Here is a 19,178-nt window from a genome sequence, read left to right on the forward strand (position 1 = left end):
CGACTCGACCTCGAGTAACCTCCTTCCCAATTTTTTCCTGTACCACGGTCGTATGTTGCAAGACCGACAGTTGGTTCTTACATTTTGCTACACCCTGAAAATCCCCCACTGGGATGCGGAAACCATATGAAAAACCCGTTCCGCAACACCCCAGCGGAAGCATGATCCGGGTATTCGTTGAGCCAAGGAATCATCGCCATGGTATCAATCGGAGTAGGTAAAGGCGCCCCTCGGACTATTTCAGACCTGTTTGGCGCTTCCCCTACCACCGTTATCACCCGTTTTGGCTCTGCACATGGACTCAGGATGGGATGGCTGCCCACACCCCCCACATTCGTGTCTAAACTTGCACGACCCCTGGGGCCTCGTACATTTACCCCTGTTAAAATTCCAACAAATCCCCCTTTTACCTGCGTTGCCATTCGGCTTAGAGTGGTAGTCGTTACCTGCACCCGATCGAAAGGGTGTCCCAGCGTATTGGCGGGAGGACTCGCCCCCGCTACTTCCTACCAATGGTACTTTCAACATTCCTGTACTCTCCATTTTTGACCATGAAACGGAGTCGTAACAATCCCAAGTCAAGTTTTTGTCGTGTTCTTTCGCTTTTCTAAAAATATTATCATAGCAGAACCACTGATTGCCCCCATATGATACGTAATACTCCATGATCCGTGACTGATAAATAGGCAATTCGGTCAACAACTCGGGCCTACGTTCGCCCATGATGGAGGTAAAGATTCCCCATGCCCTGCCCCAAGTGCCAATGTTTTCGTCGACCTTAAAGGCGGCCATTTTTGCGCGCCAAACACTCGGATGCATGAGCTCCTTTTGGCTCTTAACATGCTCCATCTCATAATGGTCGGTAAGCAAAGAGAAAATGTTTACATACTCATCTGCCCACATCTTCTCCTTAATTGCCAGAGGAACATGCTGACCCACCTTTTCCCTTCGCGAAGGTGCAGACCCCTCCCTTGCAATCGGCAATGGCCGCTTACCTGAACCAGAAGCTGCATCTGCCGCTGGACCTGATCCTGCTGCTTTTTCCACCGCCGGAGACAGCGGAGTAACTGGCGCTGGTGCCTTCACCGCCTCCCTAGTTTCACGCAGTTGTTTCATTAACACCCGTGCGTCGTCAGCCGTGGCGCCCTCGCTATCTTTCCCCAACCACGCTGCCAATTGTGCTGCTAACTCAGGAGGCATATCCTCCCCGGACACAGGAGTAACCACCACGGGAATCGGATTCCCCTCCCTCGGCACTGGAGTTGGCTCTTCAAGTGGGGTATTGGGAACCGGGTTGTCCCCCCCGGATGCCCCCCTTCTGGACCTCTTGCCTTTCCCTCCGGGAGCTGCTCCCGACAAAGGTCGTTTCGGTCCCCCTTCCCCATCTTTAGCCGCCATCTGCTTCTTCAGATCGGTTACTTCTTTCATGAGCATACGGAGCATCTGATCGGTAGTAACTCGCTTTCCGACTTTCTTGGGCATTCTCAGCAGAGTATCTGTAAGACAAAAAAGAAAGATTACCACGCTCAAAATTGGCTCTTCGTTCTGTCTCGAGCTCACGTGCAGCGAGGAGGTGCAGCTTCAGAGCACAGGAACAAGAGGATGCTTTCTTGGCTTGTTGCTCCTTTTATCCGTCTTCAGGGCGGGCGTAAACCCGCCCCTGCCTGCCCCAAGGGCGTGGCCGGCCGCGTCAGTGTCTAGGCCAGCCCATTCCAGGGCGGGAAAAAGGCGCGCCCCGGCTACGCCGCTACGGGCATACCAGCCGAGACTCGCCTCCCGCCCAAGATGGCTTCCCGGGGGGATCGTGGTACTCCGCCATACGTTCGGGGGGACCGAATGGTCGCCCCTTTCCAGATGTGATGTTCAGGTGATGCTGAATGTTACTCAGGTGGTACTGAGTGATGCTGAGGTACTGGTGTGCTGGTGTGGAGGTGATTCTAAGTGTTACTGAGGTGGTGTTGAGTGATGCTGTGGTGGTGCTAAGAGATGCTGAGGTGGTGCTGAGTGACTCTGTGGCTTTGAGCCATGCTGAGGTGGTGGTGCTGCGCTGGCGCTGAGGTGGTGCTGTCGAGGCTCTGCTCTGCTGATGCTGAGGTTGTGCTTCATGGGTGCTGAGTTGCTGCTGAGGTGGGGCTGCGTTGGTGGTGGTACACTGATGCAGAAATGGTGCTGTGCTGATGTTTATGTTGTGCTGCGCTGGTGCTGAGGTGGCGCTGTGCTGATGCTGAGTTGGTGGTGAACTGATGAAGAGGTGATGCTGAGGTGATGATGAGGTAGTGCTGAATGATGCTGAGGTGGTACTGAGTGATGCTGAGGTGGTGGTGCTGCACTGGTTCTAAGGTGGTGCTGAGCTGGTGCTCAGGTGGTGCTGCGTGATGTTGAGTTTGTGCTGTGCTGAGGTGGTGGTGCACTAATGCTGAAGTGGTGCTGCGTTAGTGCTGAGTTGCTGCTGAGGTAGGGTTGCGTTGGTGGTGGTGCACTGATGCTGAGATAGTGCTGTGCAGTGCTGATGTGAAGGTGGTGCTGCGCTGATGCTGATGTGCTGCGCTGATGCTGAATTGGGGCTGCACTTGGTGGTGGTGCACTAATGAGGAGGTGGTGCTGTGCTGATGCTGAGGTGGTGCTGAAGCGATGTTGCGGTAAGGCTGAGTGATGCGAATTCCCTCACCACCCCACCCTTTAACAGTGTACCTTAAGGCTCCATAACCACTAACGTTCAGATGTATTTAATTAGTTATAAAGCACCACTCATACCAGTGTAGGGTGTCAGATCACTTTGCATCACACACAAATTACACAACTAATCATATGTGTATAAATTAGCGTAAAGGAAATGTGACATAAGAAAGAGGACTACAGGGAGTATGAGTCACAAGTCATGCATATTGCACAGACTTGCCCAAAAACAGAATATATGAACGAGGAAGAAAATCCAACAGGAAGAAATCTTCACATGTGTATCCTGGGAAGTTCCTCACAGTTTAAGCCTAGCACAATCATTATGTCAGTGATCTTAGTATTGTGCATTTTATCTGTGTGGTCTAACTGGGTAGATGGGTGACTCTTTCTCACATAGCGTGTGTGTGTCTGTGTGCATGTTTGTATTCATGTATCCCTGTTGGAAGCACAAAGCTAACTTTAGCATCTGACTTTGGGGTTGGACTTTGCAGAATCCTAGTGGGGAGATTTCCAGTATCTGTTTGGCCCCACTGTGTCCTCAGGTTCTGCTGGGGAAGCTCATCTTGACAAGGCCGCACCGAGGAGGAAGATAGCTGCACAATGTAAGCATCAAAATACGTGCTCGTCCAGAGGTGTTATTTTGGTGCATAAGACTCAGTCATTCCAAACATGCATTCCGGATGGACCTCTCATGATGCGAGATGTGGATGATGGCATATGTTGTTATTGTCAGAACCCCCAATCAGAACCCTGCAAGTAAATGAGAGGGTAATACATACATTCAGAGTAAAATAATAATTCTCAACTACTTACAGACCAAAACTGGAGTCAGAGTTGTGGGACAATTGAGAGGGCAGGCATTCAACTGGCAGATAATATCTATTGCATTGATACTACACAACTGCTGATTGCCTGAAATTACAAGCCTATCATGGATGCAAATGAAAAAAAAAGTTGGAGTTTTTCTTCTCCAACAGTGCGTTGACTTGACAATTTTTATTTAAAGAAGACCTCAGAAGTAATCTGCTAATGTGCAAGAAATTCTTACTACTACTTTCCAAGGACACCAAAGATGACACTTTAAGAATCCCATTGACAAAGTGTTACAGATGAATGTTTGCTTGTCTTCTACAGATATTGACTTATATTTCAATCTGGTATTTCAGATTCCCTGTTGCATTGCGGCTCCAAACCTGAACTTCCATCTGTGTATCTTCCGCTTGGAGAGGAGAAAAATAGTTACCTGTTAAATATCACAGTTACTGTTCAAAACAGTTTTGGTGATATAGCCAGGACAACTGCTACTGTCACGGTATGTATGTTTGATTTATTGTGTATTATATATTGTGTACGGATAAGTGGTAGTGTGTATTGCTGCATTCGAGTGCTTTTAGGCAAAATACAATACAAAGAAGAGAGATATCACAATCCGAGTACAAATGTCATTGATAAATTTAGCACAATTTCACATGCAATTATATATACGAACCAAACTTGCCCCTACCCCATTCATCCTGTAAAACAGCTCAAATTTAAAAAAACAAATTAATCAGAACCATCCAGTCCCTGGCATTACTGTCCAAATATGCAAATATAAGTGTAGCAATACGTTATGCCTTGCATGAAGTCACCACATTATTTTGGAACCAAGCATTACAAGTACAGATCACACATCATCCTGCCACCCTCCTCCCCACCCCCTGCTGAGTGCGGCAATTAGGAACTCGTCGTTCCCTGCTCCCCGTCAAGATGCCACATTGTTCCGCTGTGTTAAGACATGTCCCTTAGGAATGCTCCCGCGAGGTTTGGGTGCGGGTTCCCGCCCTGGGTGCATCTTCTTCCGCCTCCCGAGCTGCCTCCTGCGCAAGTAGATACGTGGTAAGCGGGCCCCAAATGTCCTTTGGGCGTGATTTGATGGGAAGCATATCTGCATAGTGTTGCATGTGATCCTGCCATGTGGACATGGTATGAATTCAGTCCTTAAATTTAGGAGCACGGTCCCTCCCCCACCTACACCTCACCTGACGCTTTGATATCAGTAATCCCATTGCTAGGAACTTCTTGTGTACTGTTTGGGTTCCCTGGGTCAAGCCTAGAAGGGCCATGAGGGGACATGGTTCTATCTAGGTACCTATCATGGCTGATAATCCCTGAAACGTTTGTGTCCAGTAGGCCATCACCTGGGGGCAGTCCCACGCCAGATTGAAGAACCCTGCACCCTCCCAACCACAGCGTGTACATGCACCACTGTCCCGAAGGCGGAACCTATAAAGCCTGAATGGGGTATGATATAGGCGGCGCAAAAACTTAAAATGGATGAGGCGTAACCTGTTATGGCTAATCACTGCCTCCGTTTGCGCACAGCTAAGCTCCCACTGGTCATCGGTCATAGTAATATTTAAGTCAGTATTCCACTCCGGCCTAGCACGTATTTGGCCGGGGGACGGCAAATTGTGTGTATGTTGATAAAGGAGAGATATGATGTGCTGAGGGTTATCTGCCTGCAATAAGGCATGTAGTGGGACTAATGTATCTGGTTCACTCGGAAAATGTAGATTTTCATCAGCCCTGATGGACAGAAAATCTGGATTTTATTAAAGACACAGAGGCTAACATTATGCAATCCTCTTTATTGTGCCACCCACAGCAGCATCTCCAAAGAACATAGAACACAATAAAAGTTCTTAGAACACTAACAATGAGCCAGAACCTCCTTGACTCTTCCTTCTTTTTGTGCTGCATTAAAGTCTCTAAAAGTCCATATTAAAACCAGTAAACAAATAATCCATAATAGAATAAACTCTTCCTTCCTTTTTCATTGCTGTCCACGAGCTGAAAAAGAAACAAATAATTGTTACCAACAAGGGTAGGGAGAGGAGGGATAATATTAGCCTCCGTGTCTTTAATAAAATCCAGATTTATCTGTCCATCAGGGCTGATGAAAATCTACATTTTATGGCAAGACCAGAGGCTAAGATTTATGCAAGTTCAAAGCCCCTCTACCAACAACGAACTTGCATTAATCACAGGCTTAAAATGGAACTTCCTGAAAATAGAATCATTTGACCAATCTGCACACCTTAAAATATCATGCAAAGCACCTCCTAGCATAAAAGCTTTTGATGCTGAAGCAACCCTCACAGAATGTGCACCAAATCTACACCTGCATTCTTCATCACCTCCTTCTCCCATCTTGCTAAAGTTGGAATCGAAACAGGTTTATGAGGCTTCCTATAAGAAATCAACAATTGACACTCATTTGCAGGACGAATACCTAAAGTTCTCATCTCATATTCCTTTAAACAACAAACAACACACAAATGCTCATGACCATCAAAATAAGGATAAAAGATGCTATCTGAATTTGTCTTACTTCTCCTACAGAGATAAAAACAAACACCTTCTGGATTAAAAATCCTAACTCCCACATCCAAAGCTCTTACATCAGACACCCTTGTAAAAGACAATAAGCACAATAACATGGCCAATTTTCCATGTAAAACTCTCAAATCTAAAACACAGTCACTTCCCAAACTTTCCAAGTACTCTAAAACCTTTGAAACATCCCACACTGAAGAATACCTCTCCACAGGGGCTCTTAAAACTCTCACACTCTTCATCATTCTTCTTACCAGATGACTTTGCCCCACCGAAATACCATTAATCAATTCATGACCTGCTGCAATAGCTGATCTATGCAAATTAATAGTACTGTAAGATAAACCTGAAGCAAACAAAGATGTCAAATAATTTACCACATAAACTACATCCACTGAAATGGGATTGTAATCCCTCTCCACACACCAGCGTAACCATTTCTGCCATACCAATCTATACATCTTCCTAGTTCCCTGAGCCCAGGATTCTCTAATAAGTTGAGAAGCCTCAATCGAAAGTCCTGGCATTTCCCCGACTGTCCTAAAATTTTCCATGCCATCAGACTCAGCTGACCTGAATTTACCAACTCGTGGAACGCTCCTAAAGCTCCTCTCAGAATACCCTGAAAAGATGGTAGAAGGATTGGACAATCTACCGACATCTCCAAGAGAATGGGATACTAAACTTGAGATTTCCAATTCGGAGTTATTAACACCACCGTTTCCATCCACTTGCGAACCATCAAAGTTACCCTGGTTATCAACACAAATGGAGGAAAAGCATACAGTCGAAGACCCCTCCAATCCTGCCTGAAAGCATCTATCACAATCGAATCTGGATCCGGACGCCAACTGAAAAACTTCTCCAACTGAGTGTTCCATCTGTTTGCAAACAGATCCACATGGCAAGGACCCCAGAACTCCATTAACCTCCAAAACACTGACCTGTCTAACATCCAATCGCTGGAATCTGTTTTATTTCTGGAATACCAATCCGCTTGCACATTTTTCTGACCTGGCAAATACTCCGCCTGAACTGAAATGTTCTGGTCCAGACAATAATCCCAAAAAACTCTGGCCAGATCCGCTAGGTCTCTGGATTTCAGACCCCCCAATTTGTTTACATATCTCACTGCTGACACATTGTCCAACCTCAACAAAACTGAACATTTGGCCTTGTCTTTCGTAAAACTTTTGATTGCAAATGAACCTGCCAACAGTTCCAAACAATTTATGTGCATCTGACTCTCCTCTACAGTCCACATTCCTCCTGTCGAATTCGCACCACAACGTACCCCCCAACCAGTTAAACTTGCATCTGACTCTATTATCAATTCTGGATTTACTCCGAAAATTGCTTTCCCATTCCATGCCTCCATATTCTTTAGCCACCAATTTAGTTCTGATCTTGCCTCTCCAGAAAGAGTAATTTTCTGAGAATATTTTATACCATGTCTTAAATGACTGCCCTTCAATCTCTGAAGAGCACGATAGTTCAAAGGTCCTGGAAAAATAGCTTGTATCGTTGAAGATAAAAGACCTACAATCCTTGCCAACATCCTCAAAGATATAACATTCATAACCAATACCCTTCGAATTTACTTCCTTATTTTCTTCATTTTGTTTAAAGGTAACCTCAATTGACCTCGAATATTGTCTATCATGAAACCTTAAAACTGAGTTTCCTGACTTGGAATTAAACATGACTTTTCTCTGTTTACAATAAATCCTAGATTCTCCAAAAGATTCACAGCCAACTTTGTGTATTCTTCCACTCTCCTCTTCTCCTGATCCATAATCAGAGTGTTGTCTAAATAAATTATCACACGAATTCCCCTTTCTCTCAAGAACGCAACAACAGGACGAAGCATCTTTATAAAACACCAAGGGGTTGACGAAAGTCTGAAAGGGAAACAAACAAACTTCCATAACTTTCCTCCCCATCTGAACCTCAGAAATTTCTGATGCTCTAACCATATCGGAATTGGTAGATATGCGTCCTTCAAATTCAGTCGAGTCATCCAATCCCCTGACTGAAGTACATATCTCAACATATGCAAACCCTCCATCTTGAAATGATGGTACTCCACCCAATCGTTTAAACTCTTCAAATTTATCACCTGTCTCAGACCTTTCCCTTTCTTTTCTACTAAGAAAATGTTGCTTATGAACCCCGCACACGTTTCGAAATCTTCTAAAATCGCTCCTTTCATTAACAACTCTTTTACTTCTTTTTCTACCAACTCTGACAGCTCCGAGCTGAACTTTATCATTGGTGGACACTGAAACTGTAACGGCTCTTCTATGAAGTCTATTCGATAACCCAAAACCGTCTGCAACACCCACGGATCCCTTGTTAATACACACCAATTCTTGTAAAATTGGGCAAGTCTGCCGCCCAACCTTACATGGGTAACAAAAGGGTCTTGTCTTACCTGCCCTTCTCGGCCTTCTATTTCCCCTAGAACTTCCTATCTCCTTCTGAGGATAGAATCCTCCAGGTTGATATCCAGAGTGTTGTTGGTAATTATAGTTGTAATTTCTGAATCCTCTGGAAAACGAGGCCCTTGTGATTCCTTGACCACGGCAGTGAAAACGACCTCGACTTCTTCAGGCCCTTCCAAAAACCCGACGGTTAAAAACTTTCTTAATATCTCTCTGAGATTTCTCCAAAGAACTGAGAGCACCCACATATTTGCTCATCTCTTTAATAAAAGCTTCTCCAAAAAGCATTCCATTCGCATCGGATCCACCCTCATTGTTGGCCAATTCCACCAACTTTGGATCAATTTTTAAAAGAATGCTCTTCCTTCTTTCAACTGAAATTGCGGTGTTCGCGTTACCCAACAAACACACCGCTCTCTGAATCCACTCTCTTAGTTCTTCTATGTCCGGATTTTTCTTATCAACATAGTCCTCCTCAGCCATATCGAATATTTTTGTTAAAGGACCTGTTAGGTCAAGCAATCTGTCCTGACACATCTTCAACCCTTTATCCAATCCCTTCTTGGGATCCCTACCACCTTTTGCTACAAAAGCAATAATCTTTGCATCAAGCTCAGGTGTCAAAGCAATCTTATTCGCTAAACTTGGTCTAGGACACTCTGAACGAAGTCTCAACCTCACGTCCTTTGGTATCTGTTTTCTGAGCCACATCTGGACATACTCTGCAACATGTGGAGCCGGGCTCCATTCAGGTGATAACGGGTGCTTCATCATCATAGGATCAACCATAGACTCCCCTAAAGGATCTATTACCCCAGCACTCTCTTCATGTCTCTCTTTTGTTTTAGACTCAATGTTTTTATCCTTATCCTTATCCATCATTTCAACATCTGAATCAAAATCTGAAGAACAACTGAACTCTATTTCCGCACTACCCAAAGACTCATCACATAATACGGTAGTATGTCTTTTACTACCATGACCTCTTTCTAGGTCACCATGTGTGTACTTGACACCTGTTTGTTTTACACATTTCCGCAAAATACCTGAGTCTTGGTATGCAGCTTTTGCTTTTTTACAACTCAAACCTTCTGAATCCACGTTTTTTCTCTTCCTATTCACTTTTCCACCTTTCCTCTCCAACACCGGAGCTTCACCCGCTGACCAAAAATGTTCCTCCTGGGTATTAAAACCATTACCTTTCTTAAATTCTTCAAATCTTTTATCAATTCTTGAATCCAAATCACTCGCAAACTTGTTTAACATAAGAGTAATTCTCTCCTCCATACTTAAATTTGCTTGTGTCAAAGCATTAACTTCTGACATACTGAAATACTCTAATTTACAAACTCTCTATTCAGACTACTCTAACACCTAAAACTCAATAAATTAATAATATATAACTTGTATTCAACTTAATAAAATGTCCGACCTTCAAATCTACACTTTCTTCGTTTTAAAACTATTAATTTCAACAGCAAACACTCCTAATATCACCGATTTCGTTGCTATAAATACAACTTTCTAGTACTCCAGACTCCTCCAACTCTCCTCGCCTGAAACCCTCTAGTCAGTTTCAGTCAGAAACAGAAACTCGACGCATACGTCATTACCGAAGCATACATGGACGTTGACCTCTGCGCATGCGTTCGACAACATGCACACACCTAGAATGCTCCTGCCAAGGCTGCTCTGAATGGAATCCTCCTACGTAATTATACAACAGTAGGCTTCCGTTACAAATTTAAAATGTTGAATCAATCTTCTAGACCTTTAACACAGCCTCAAAACGAAATCTTATTTTACTAGACCAGTCTTTAAAAACAAAACTTTACATGCATAGCCTTTTATAAATACCCAACTTAACCTGTAAAATCGTAAACAAAAATGAAATCTAAAACATGCTACCTTCTCAAACTCCGTTCCTCAAACATCTATTAGCACACATTATATTCTTTCAAAACATAAATCTTTCTCTATTTGGACATTAATGACTTTTTAATGAGCCTATTAATCACGGTCTTCGCACAGAGCACAGACTGAAATAATCTTCAGAGCCCATTTTTAACTTTCTGTCGACGCAGAAATAAATTAACATCACAGAGTCAGCCCAAACTTAAAACAAAGGATAACTTAACTTGAGCTTAGAAAAACAGAACTTCACTAGAATTTTAGAATAAAACGATCTCACTTCTAATAATAGCAATAACTTATGAAAACATTCACACCCCATCTCTTTCTAACATCATTCAAGACTCATACAAACTGAAAAGTTTAAGAGAATTTAAAACACAACTTATCCTATGGGCAGCAGCAAAAAAGAAGGAAGAGTCATAGAGGTTCTGGCTCATTGTTAGTGTTCTAAGAACTTTTATTGTGTTCTATGTTCTTTGGAGATGCTGCTGTGGGTGGCGCAATAAAGAGGATTACATAATATTAGCCTCCGGTCTTGCCATAAAATCAGGAGTTACAGCCTTCACACTCTGCCGAAGATGGGTATACGTGAATGTGTCCATTGTCGTCGGCTGAAAGGTCTCAAAAATGTTGTTCCTTGGTGCGGAACTGCCCTCCCACATAAAGATCCCCCCAGGTGCTGTATTTATGTTTCTCTAGCACCTTCCGGCAGACCCCCTCATAAGTGACTTGCAATAGCGGGTTTCGCAGTAGGGGCATCTTGGGAGAGTACAACATGGGTATCTCTAGCCTGCGAGCTATACGCTGCCATGCCATTATAGTACAGACCACGGTGGATGGGTCGCACTCTCGCTTTTTCACTGCCGTGAAGAGATAGCACGCTGTGGGTGTTGGGGCCATAAAGGCATCCTCCATCGCCATGTGGGGCATAAAAGGTGGCGGGTAAAAACCAATACATGGCAAAATGAGCCTGTGCACAGTAGTGTAGTATAGCTCAAAATTAGGGACATCGTACCCTCCCTGATGGTATGGCAGCGTCAAGGTGGTCAGGCTTAGTCTATCCTGTTTCCCGCCCCATATCAGTCTCGTAAGTTGCGAGTTAAGCATTTTTTTTTTTAAATCCCCAGGATGATCAAGTATGTTAATGAAGAGGTACAGTGATTTGGGTAGTATGACCATTTTAATTAAGGAGATCCTCGCTGCCATAGAAAGTAGAAGGCGCAACTACTTCGTGATGGTGTCGACTGTTGTGCCATAATTTAGCCGCATGAGCGCAGCCCGGTCCCTAGTGACCCGTATGCCCAGGTATTTCACCTAATCTTCTTCCCAAACCAGGTAATAATCAAGCTGGTGCTGGGGGGTATTGTTGGTAAGGGGAAAGATTGCACCCCGGAAATGGCTCCAAATGTAGTTATCTCTCAAAGTATAGGGTATAGATTATCTTGGGGTTTATGAATATATAGCATCATATCATCTGCGTATAGGGAGATGAGTAGTTGCCTAGATGGGTAGCTTAGCGCTCTATTATTATGATGTTGTCGGAGTTTAGCAGCTAAGGGCTCAATGGCCAGGGCAAAACGGATGGGAGACAGGGGTCAGCCCTACCTGGTGCCCTGGATACAAGGAAAGGAGAGGATTTGGTCCTGTTCATGAGTACTGAGGCCACCGGGCGAGTATATAATAATTGGATCCACTGGAGGAAGGACGAAGGCATCCCCCTATATCCCAGAGTGCCCAGCAGGTAGTCCCACTCTAGGAAGTCAAACGCTTTGGTAGTGTCAAGGAATACAGCTATTGCCGAGCACTTCGGGTCAATGTCTTGTAATACCGCGGCCAAGGTTCGGAGATTATGCGATGTGGCCCTGCTCGGAATAAAGCTACCCTGGTCGGGTAGTGCGCCAGGTGTTGCATTAGTAGGTTGAGCCGGGTCGCCAGAACCGTAGCTAGTATCTTAGTATCGCAATTTAAGAGATAGAGGGGACAATATGAATCACAGCAGTGTAAGGGTTTCCCTGGGTTTAATAAGGATGTTATAAGCGCCTCCCGCATCGTCATAGGCATACCGTCCTCCTCCAGCGCTGGTGGCTCAGATGTCATTCCCGTCGGGATCGGAGACCAGTCCACTTTCCAATTGTTTGAGTTCTCTCTCTAATGTGGACAAGCTAGTGGGCAGCGACTTAAGTATACCCCCACCCTTGGATATGCACCAGCCCCTAATCGCGACTTTGAACTCCGCCTGAACAGTTGTGATACTGGGAACAGAGTCTAGATTGCGGTCAAAAAAATCTTGTATGTCCTGTTCTAATTCAGTTCTGAACACTGCATCTTGAAGGTGCAGCTGGTTGAGGCGCCAACTATTGTATGGGAAGTGGTTGAGGGGTGCATGCAACTCAGCGAGGACTGGGGAGTGATCAGAGTGAGTACGAGCTAAATGGGTCGCCCGTCCTAGCCAGTGTGCCATACCCTTGGATACGAGTAAATGGTCTAGTCTGGCCCAAGTTGAGTGGAATGCCAAAAAATGTGTTCCCTCCCGCTGTGTGGGGTGCATATTTCTCCAGGAGTGTGTTGGGGAATCTCTGGATCTTTTCATACGGGGGCACAGAGCAGTATTAAAATCCCCACCCCAGTTAATGTAGGTGGGGTCTATTTCCTGAATTCTGCTACATAAACGAAGGAGGGCCTGCGAGTTGTCAGTATTGGGTCCATAGTAATTAGCAAAGGTCACATCGTGGGAGTGAAATCTGCCCCAAAGCAGGCAGAATCTGCCTCCCGCATCAGCTTCTGACCCACTGGGAACGAATGCAACCTCTCTCTCAACCAATATAGCCACTCCCCGGGAATACGTAGAATATTATGCAAAACTGCGATGCGAGGCCCACCTCGAGGCAAACTAGGGAGTAGTGCCAGGACTTAAGTGTATCTCCTGCAACATAGCTACCTTAAAGTGGTTCCTATCGAGGTAACTCAGAATCTGCCGCTTTTTCCTAGGGTTGTTTAGACCTCGTATATTCCACGATGCTACAATAATGCTATTAATACCTCGTGTGTCATCAGCCATTGTACCGTGTGTGACATTCAGCATAAACCCATGCCCCCAGTGGACTGGACAAACTATAATGCAGTCAAAAACAAATAACCTCCCTCCACCCACACCGGCTCCTCCAACTTGCCGGGTACAGGACCCCCCCAATACCCCAACATAATGGAACTACTTGTATTCCCCATAAACGTAGCTTCTGGAGGTTCGCCCTCTCGGGAACCCGCTAGGGGCTCATGACCTGCCCACTTCCCTCCATACTCTCACCCACCCACTACACCACTCGTAGGCAGGCAGTTGCGACGGGACGGAGGCAAGTAGCCGAGTCAAACATCATACCAAATAGAAAGTATGTTAATACATCACCAACGTAGTTCATTTTGCCCTGAGTAAAGCAGTAGTGAGAGTTCCAACAAATGTCACTGTCCATTATACAGTTCAGCTGGGGTCTGACCCAGGTGACGGGCACCTTAGATCTCTAGTTTCTGACTCTGTCGTAGCCGAGTGGTGATGGGGTTGAAGGTAATCTTCAGCCTGTTGTGGATTCAAGAAGAAATGCTGCGATCCATGATGGGTTATCTTCAGCTTCGCCGGGTACAACATGGTGTAGGGGATTTGCTGCGACTGCAGTTTTTTCTTGACTGTTGCAAACTTTCGCCTGCCGTCCTGTACCATTTGTGTAAAGTCTGGGAAGAAGGACAATGTCGTGTTTTCGTATAACACCTGTTTCTTTTCCCAGGCAAGGCGTAGCACTGCATCTCTGTCGCGGTAGTTTAAAAAGCGGGCTATCACAGGATGTGGCGCCGTCCCACTGTGAGATGCGCAGAGAAAGCCTCTCTGCCAAAGAGCTCCACAACCAGTCTCACAAAAAGTCCTCCATGCGCCCCGTGTTTGTGTATTCGGCCAGGCCTAGAATTCGAACATTGTTCCTTCGGGAACGTGCCTCCAAGTCCTCATTTTTTTCAGCAATTACCTTTAGTAATTTGTCCATCTGTGACATCTGTTTTTTGCTCATTGTGGTGCCATTCTCCAGATCAGACACCCTAGTCTCTGCCTCCTTGAGGCGCTGTTCATGTTGCCCCAGCTTGGTAACCACTGAGTTCATCCGAGCGTTCATTGTATCTATCTTAGCATCAACAGATGCAAGACTCTGTTGCATGCCAAGGAGGATCACCTTCCAAGCCTCCTCAGGCGGGTCCGTGGCATCCATGCCTTCATGTTCCTCAAAGCACGACTTGGGAGTCTTGCGCGCTTCGAATGGGATTTTGGTCTCTTTGGTATCAGTGCGCCCCATGGCACCAGCTGGCGAGCAGAACAGTGGAGGGCAGCGCAATGTCTGGCAGTACCTGTTACCCTTATTTAACTGTTAGGAAGGCAAGATTGTAGGACTCAGGGGGTGCAGAGCAGTTTACACCTGTGGAGGAGGCAAGAGCGTCAGCAGCAACGCCGTGGGCTGTGGCAGCACGATGGGAACTGCGTGGTATGAGGTATTGCACAGGCAGGGCCCACGAGTATTGTAACCCTCGGCTCCACTCCGCATGCTGATATGGGCATAGAACAAAAGCAGGATCCAATTTCAAAGGCACAGGCGTCCTGACGCAAGGTAAGGAGGGTGTAGAAACAATCCAGAGGAGGCACCTACTCCACCATACTCCCCGCAATGGCCCCGGGTCCTCTTCTATTCATGGATGCGCATCCGTTCGTCACAGCAACTTTCAGCATTCCCCTCCGCTGGACGGCCCACTCAGCTTTCACAAATGGCTGCCCTTGACATTCCACGAGCAGCTCCAGAAGCTTCCAGGGCTGGAGGTGAATAGTATGTCCACTATTAGGCTGGGGGCGTTTGAGCTGATGCCGGTCGGGCAGAGATCTCCACAGGCAGCAAGTGATGTAATCAGCAGTTTCAGGCGCCCTTCGCGGCAATGTCCAAAATGGCAGCCGTCTCTGTCAGCGAGCTATTGGCAGTGCGGATGCCCGCACATAGGGCCAGCCGTGGCGCGTCTATCGCGGGGGAGGGAGCAGGGCGGCACCCCGGGTCAGGAAAAGGGCGATGAAGCACTCTTGCGCGGCCCCCGAATGCCCCCAGTCGCCGGGCGGCCGTGCAATTCAGCAATGGCGGGTCGCGGTGCACCCTCACTCCATGGCACGAACGCCGCCGCAAATCTGTGAGACCGGGTGTAAGTGAGCTCCGCACCGGTGCACTCACCACAGGAGCCACTGGTCACCGCTGCACTCCACAACGCTCACCACCTCTATCATCAGCTCGCTCTTCCTCCGCCACACTTCGAGCAAAATTCACAAGTTTGGTACTGTTGATATCAGCAGGGAAGCCTGTTTCACGTGGTGGACTGTAAAGCACCTATTGGTGATGCAGGATAGGCATTTTGAATATTTTCCGACTCGGCTGGAGCCTCACAGGCGTGCGGCCATCTTTGTTGTGTGCCACCTGGCGCCCCCTCAGGGAAAATATTTATTTGACGTGTGGTTTAGTCTATTCTGTTTTGGTTGAGTGTGCCTGCGGAGGGCGAACACCTTTTTAATTGTTTATGGAAAACTCTCTACTTGATGGTTATGCACAATGGAGGAAGAAGCTGAGAGAGGCCAAATGCACTATGGCCAGGGGCATTAGAATTATGCAGCGAAGGAGAGGCAAATTATGTGGCACGGTTAACCAAATTATGCGGCTAGGAAAAGCAAATTATTATGCCTTAGTGCAGCACATTTTGTGATAATATTACATTATTATTATGCCATTTTTTACACATGCGACCACTGTCTGTTGAAGGTTTCACCTTATTAGTGCCAGTTTAACACCAACATATAGCAATAGGCAACCAAAAGGTGACCAGACAACCTTTGTAAAGGGTCTTCTACTTCAAGGCAGAAAGTGTAGCCAAGTTTTTAATAACTTTTGGTCTGTTTGAGGTAGAACCATCATTTGTTTTACAAACCTAAAGATTATGGGGCAAATGGTGGATGGTGTAGCAAATCCGTAATTATGCAGAAAATGCAGTGACTGCAAAATCACATAACACCAATGACCCTGACTATGGCTAAGTTCCCTGCATCTAACATTAGGCAACAGACAAACAGCTGAATGTACTGCCCTGTGCTGCATGACAGGGGTGAACAGAGGTAGCCTTATCCCAATGGACCCCCTTGGACAAGACTTGGCTTGACCTGGGGGCAAGGCATTGTTGAAAGGAGGACCGGCTGTTTGAAGCAGCTGGTTCACCTTTGCCCGTGCAGGCCTGTAATGCTTCCTGCTTAACCGAGGGCTGACAAGGATCAGCAGGTGGGCTCCGTGAGTGACTCCACCCGCCTGCAGGGAGATATACGGTGTGTTCATGAGACCCCCCTTTGTCCCCTCCAGACCACTGCCTTTAGGAGGCACACTGACTGCTCACCATCTTTTCGTGGTGCAGTCAGTGCAGCTCCCAGCTGCCTGTTTGCCTCTGTACCGTGCCTTAACGTGGTGCGAGTGCAGAAGAAAAATGTTTCCTTGATTTGCATGGGCCACACCCCCATGTAAACGAAGGAACGCCTTCTTAAGATAGTGGCGGTGCTATATGTGTGTCAATGCTATCAGTATCACAGAAGGGGCAGCACAAGGGTCTGTGGCCCCTTCTTTAATACAAAAGTCCCTTGGGAGTGCCGCAAATGCGCACACAGACCCTTTGCTTCCCCAGGGCATTGTCTACAATGTGACTCTGGGGGCAAACATCACTTATTTCAGTAGTTCTTGCTATATTGCAAGAGAAAGAATTAATGGCGAGTTGACCCTGCCAGTGTCCAAGTTTGTGGTTCACAGGTCACATACTCAAAGATGATAGCACTGGGTGTTTACCTCGCTGACTCAATTTCCTAAACTACATTCAAATCATGGTAGTAGCTGACAGTGGCATGATATAGCAATCATGACGTTACTGGTATGACTCCCACTGGCGCTCCCTGTCTTGATAGAATGTCACGATACTCTGTTTTCACTGCCCAATCCTGATATTTACTCACAGTGGAATAACATACCAACTATGGCAACATTTGACAGTGACATGATACAACACTCCTTACAAAGCCTGACAGGCCATGGCAATCTGCATATATGAAAATAACATGCTATGGTAATAATGACTTTTAGAAAAATAAGGAGTTTTGCCCTAAGGGACGAAGCCTTGGCAGGGCCTTATATATACGTAGAAAAAGGGGGGGGGTGCCCGAGCTTCAGTTTATTCATAAGCTTTTTAGCTTAACGCTTAATGGCCAAACACATTTCTTTTTGTTTGTCCGGGTATTTTATTTATACCTTCTTCTTCATACATTTATATCTTCATTATTGTTATGTCAACATTTGACAGTGGAAAGGTAAAAGTGCCTTCAAGGGAATTTATTTTCTATATGTTCAGTAATTCAAATTGGTTATAGAAGGATAAATCAATAGTCCTTATTATGAATCAATCCAATACTATTTGACTCGAAATTCAATATAGATACAAGGTGTATTAGAAAAATAGTTTTATCAAAAATTCATTGAGATAAGTGACTTCATATACAGATAAATAAACAAATGGGGTTTAGGACTGTGGATACATGTATAAGTAAATTACTACGTGACTCAACAGAACCTAAAAAACACCTATCCCACACCACATTGAATAAAACAAAGATAGGGATAAGAAGTACTGTCGACGTTTCGGTCTTTGTTGACTACACGCTGCTTGACTCTGCGACACAGACATCAGAAATTAGATTACTGATACAGGATTGGCGAGTGACTGCCTCAAAAACAATCCTTCTTATATGAGACGAATTCGCTGTCTCTATGTTCACTTTGGCTGTAACAAAGAATGCACCCCATCTTAACTAGACCATCGCCCTACGTTTCACATATGTGAAGATTAGACACGACTTCACATACATTCCGGATTGATTGATTTCGAACTTTGAGTCAAGATAACGACTCACAGTTAATCAACAAAGATACATCTCAATTTTAATCAAGTGTAATTCGTTACACGTATTTCATGTGCCGAAGGTGCAGGAGCATTCCACACAGATTACAATACCTCTATACAGATTATAATTGACAGCAGTCCTGAGGATGGTTTCTACAATTGACTCTTAGGAAACCGAAACGTCGACAGTACTTCTTATCCCTATCTTTGTTTTATTCAATGTGGCGTGGGATAGGTGTTTTTTAGGTTCTGTTGAGTCACGTAGTAATTTACTTATACATGTACCCACAGTCCTAAACACCATTTGTTTATTTATCTGTATATGAAGTCACTTATCTCAATGAATTTTTGATAAAACTATTTTTCTAATACACCTTGTGTCTTTGTTTATATGTTGTGTTTTAATGAAACAAAGTATCTATATTGAATTTCGAGTCAAATAGTATTGGATTGATTCATAATAAGGACTATTGATTTATCCTTCTATAACCAATTTGAATTACTGAACATATAGAAAATAAATTCCCTTGAAGGCACTTTTACCTTTCCATTTCAATTACCCAAGCCCTCAAGGGTTTTTTCGGGTTGCTCACTTTTTGTAAAACATTTGACAGTGACACTACATAATAATCCTGACCGCATCTGACAAAGAAGTGATATACCTATCATGAGGGATCATGACAGCATCTGACAGTGGCATGACATTGCGAAGTTGACAGCATGTGACTGCTCCAAGATACAGCAATCCTGGCAGTCCTCGAGAACGACAAGACT

General features: G+C 45.2%; 1 protein-coding gene and 1 pseudogene across 1 annotated transcript in view; one reads left to right on the forward strand and one right to left on the reverse strand.

Moving 5' to 3' along the window:
* The window catches only part of LOC147673997 (polycystin-1-like protein 2), a 915,503-nt gene that overhangs the window by 326,442 nt on the left and 569,883 nt on the right, over positions 1-19,178 (forward strand). The window contains exon 15 of the mRNA XM_086945086.1: positions 3,846-3,991. Within this exon, the coding sequence (XP_086801212.1) occupies positions 3,846-3,991 (146 nt within the window). The remainder of the gene's footprint in view (positions 1-3,845; positions 3,992-19,178) is intronic.
* LOC147673998 (uncharacterized) lies at positions 8,756-9,827 on the reverse strand (annotated as a pseudogene).

The sequence above is a fragment of the Lissotriton vulgaris genome, chromosome 12 (assembly GCF_964263255.1).
Source record: "Lissotriton vulgaris chromosome 12, aLisVul1.2, whole genome shotgun sequence".
Lineage (NCBI taxonomy): Eukaryota > Metazoa > Chordata > Amphibia > Caudata > Salamandridae > Lissotriton > Lissotriton vulgaris.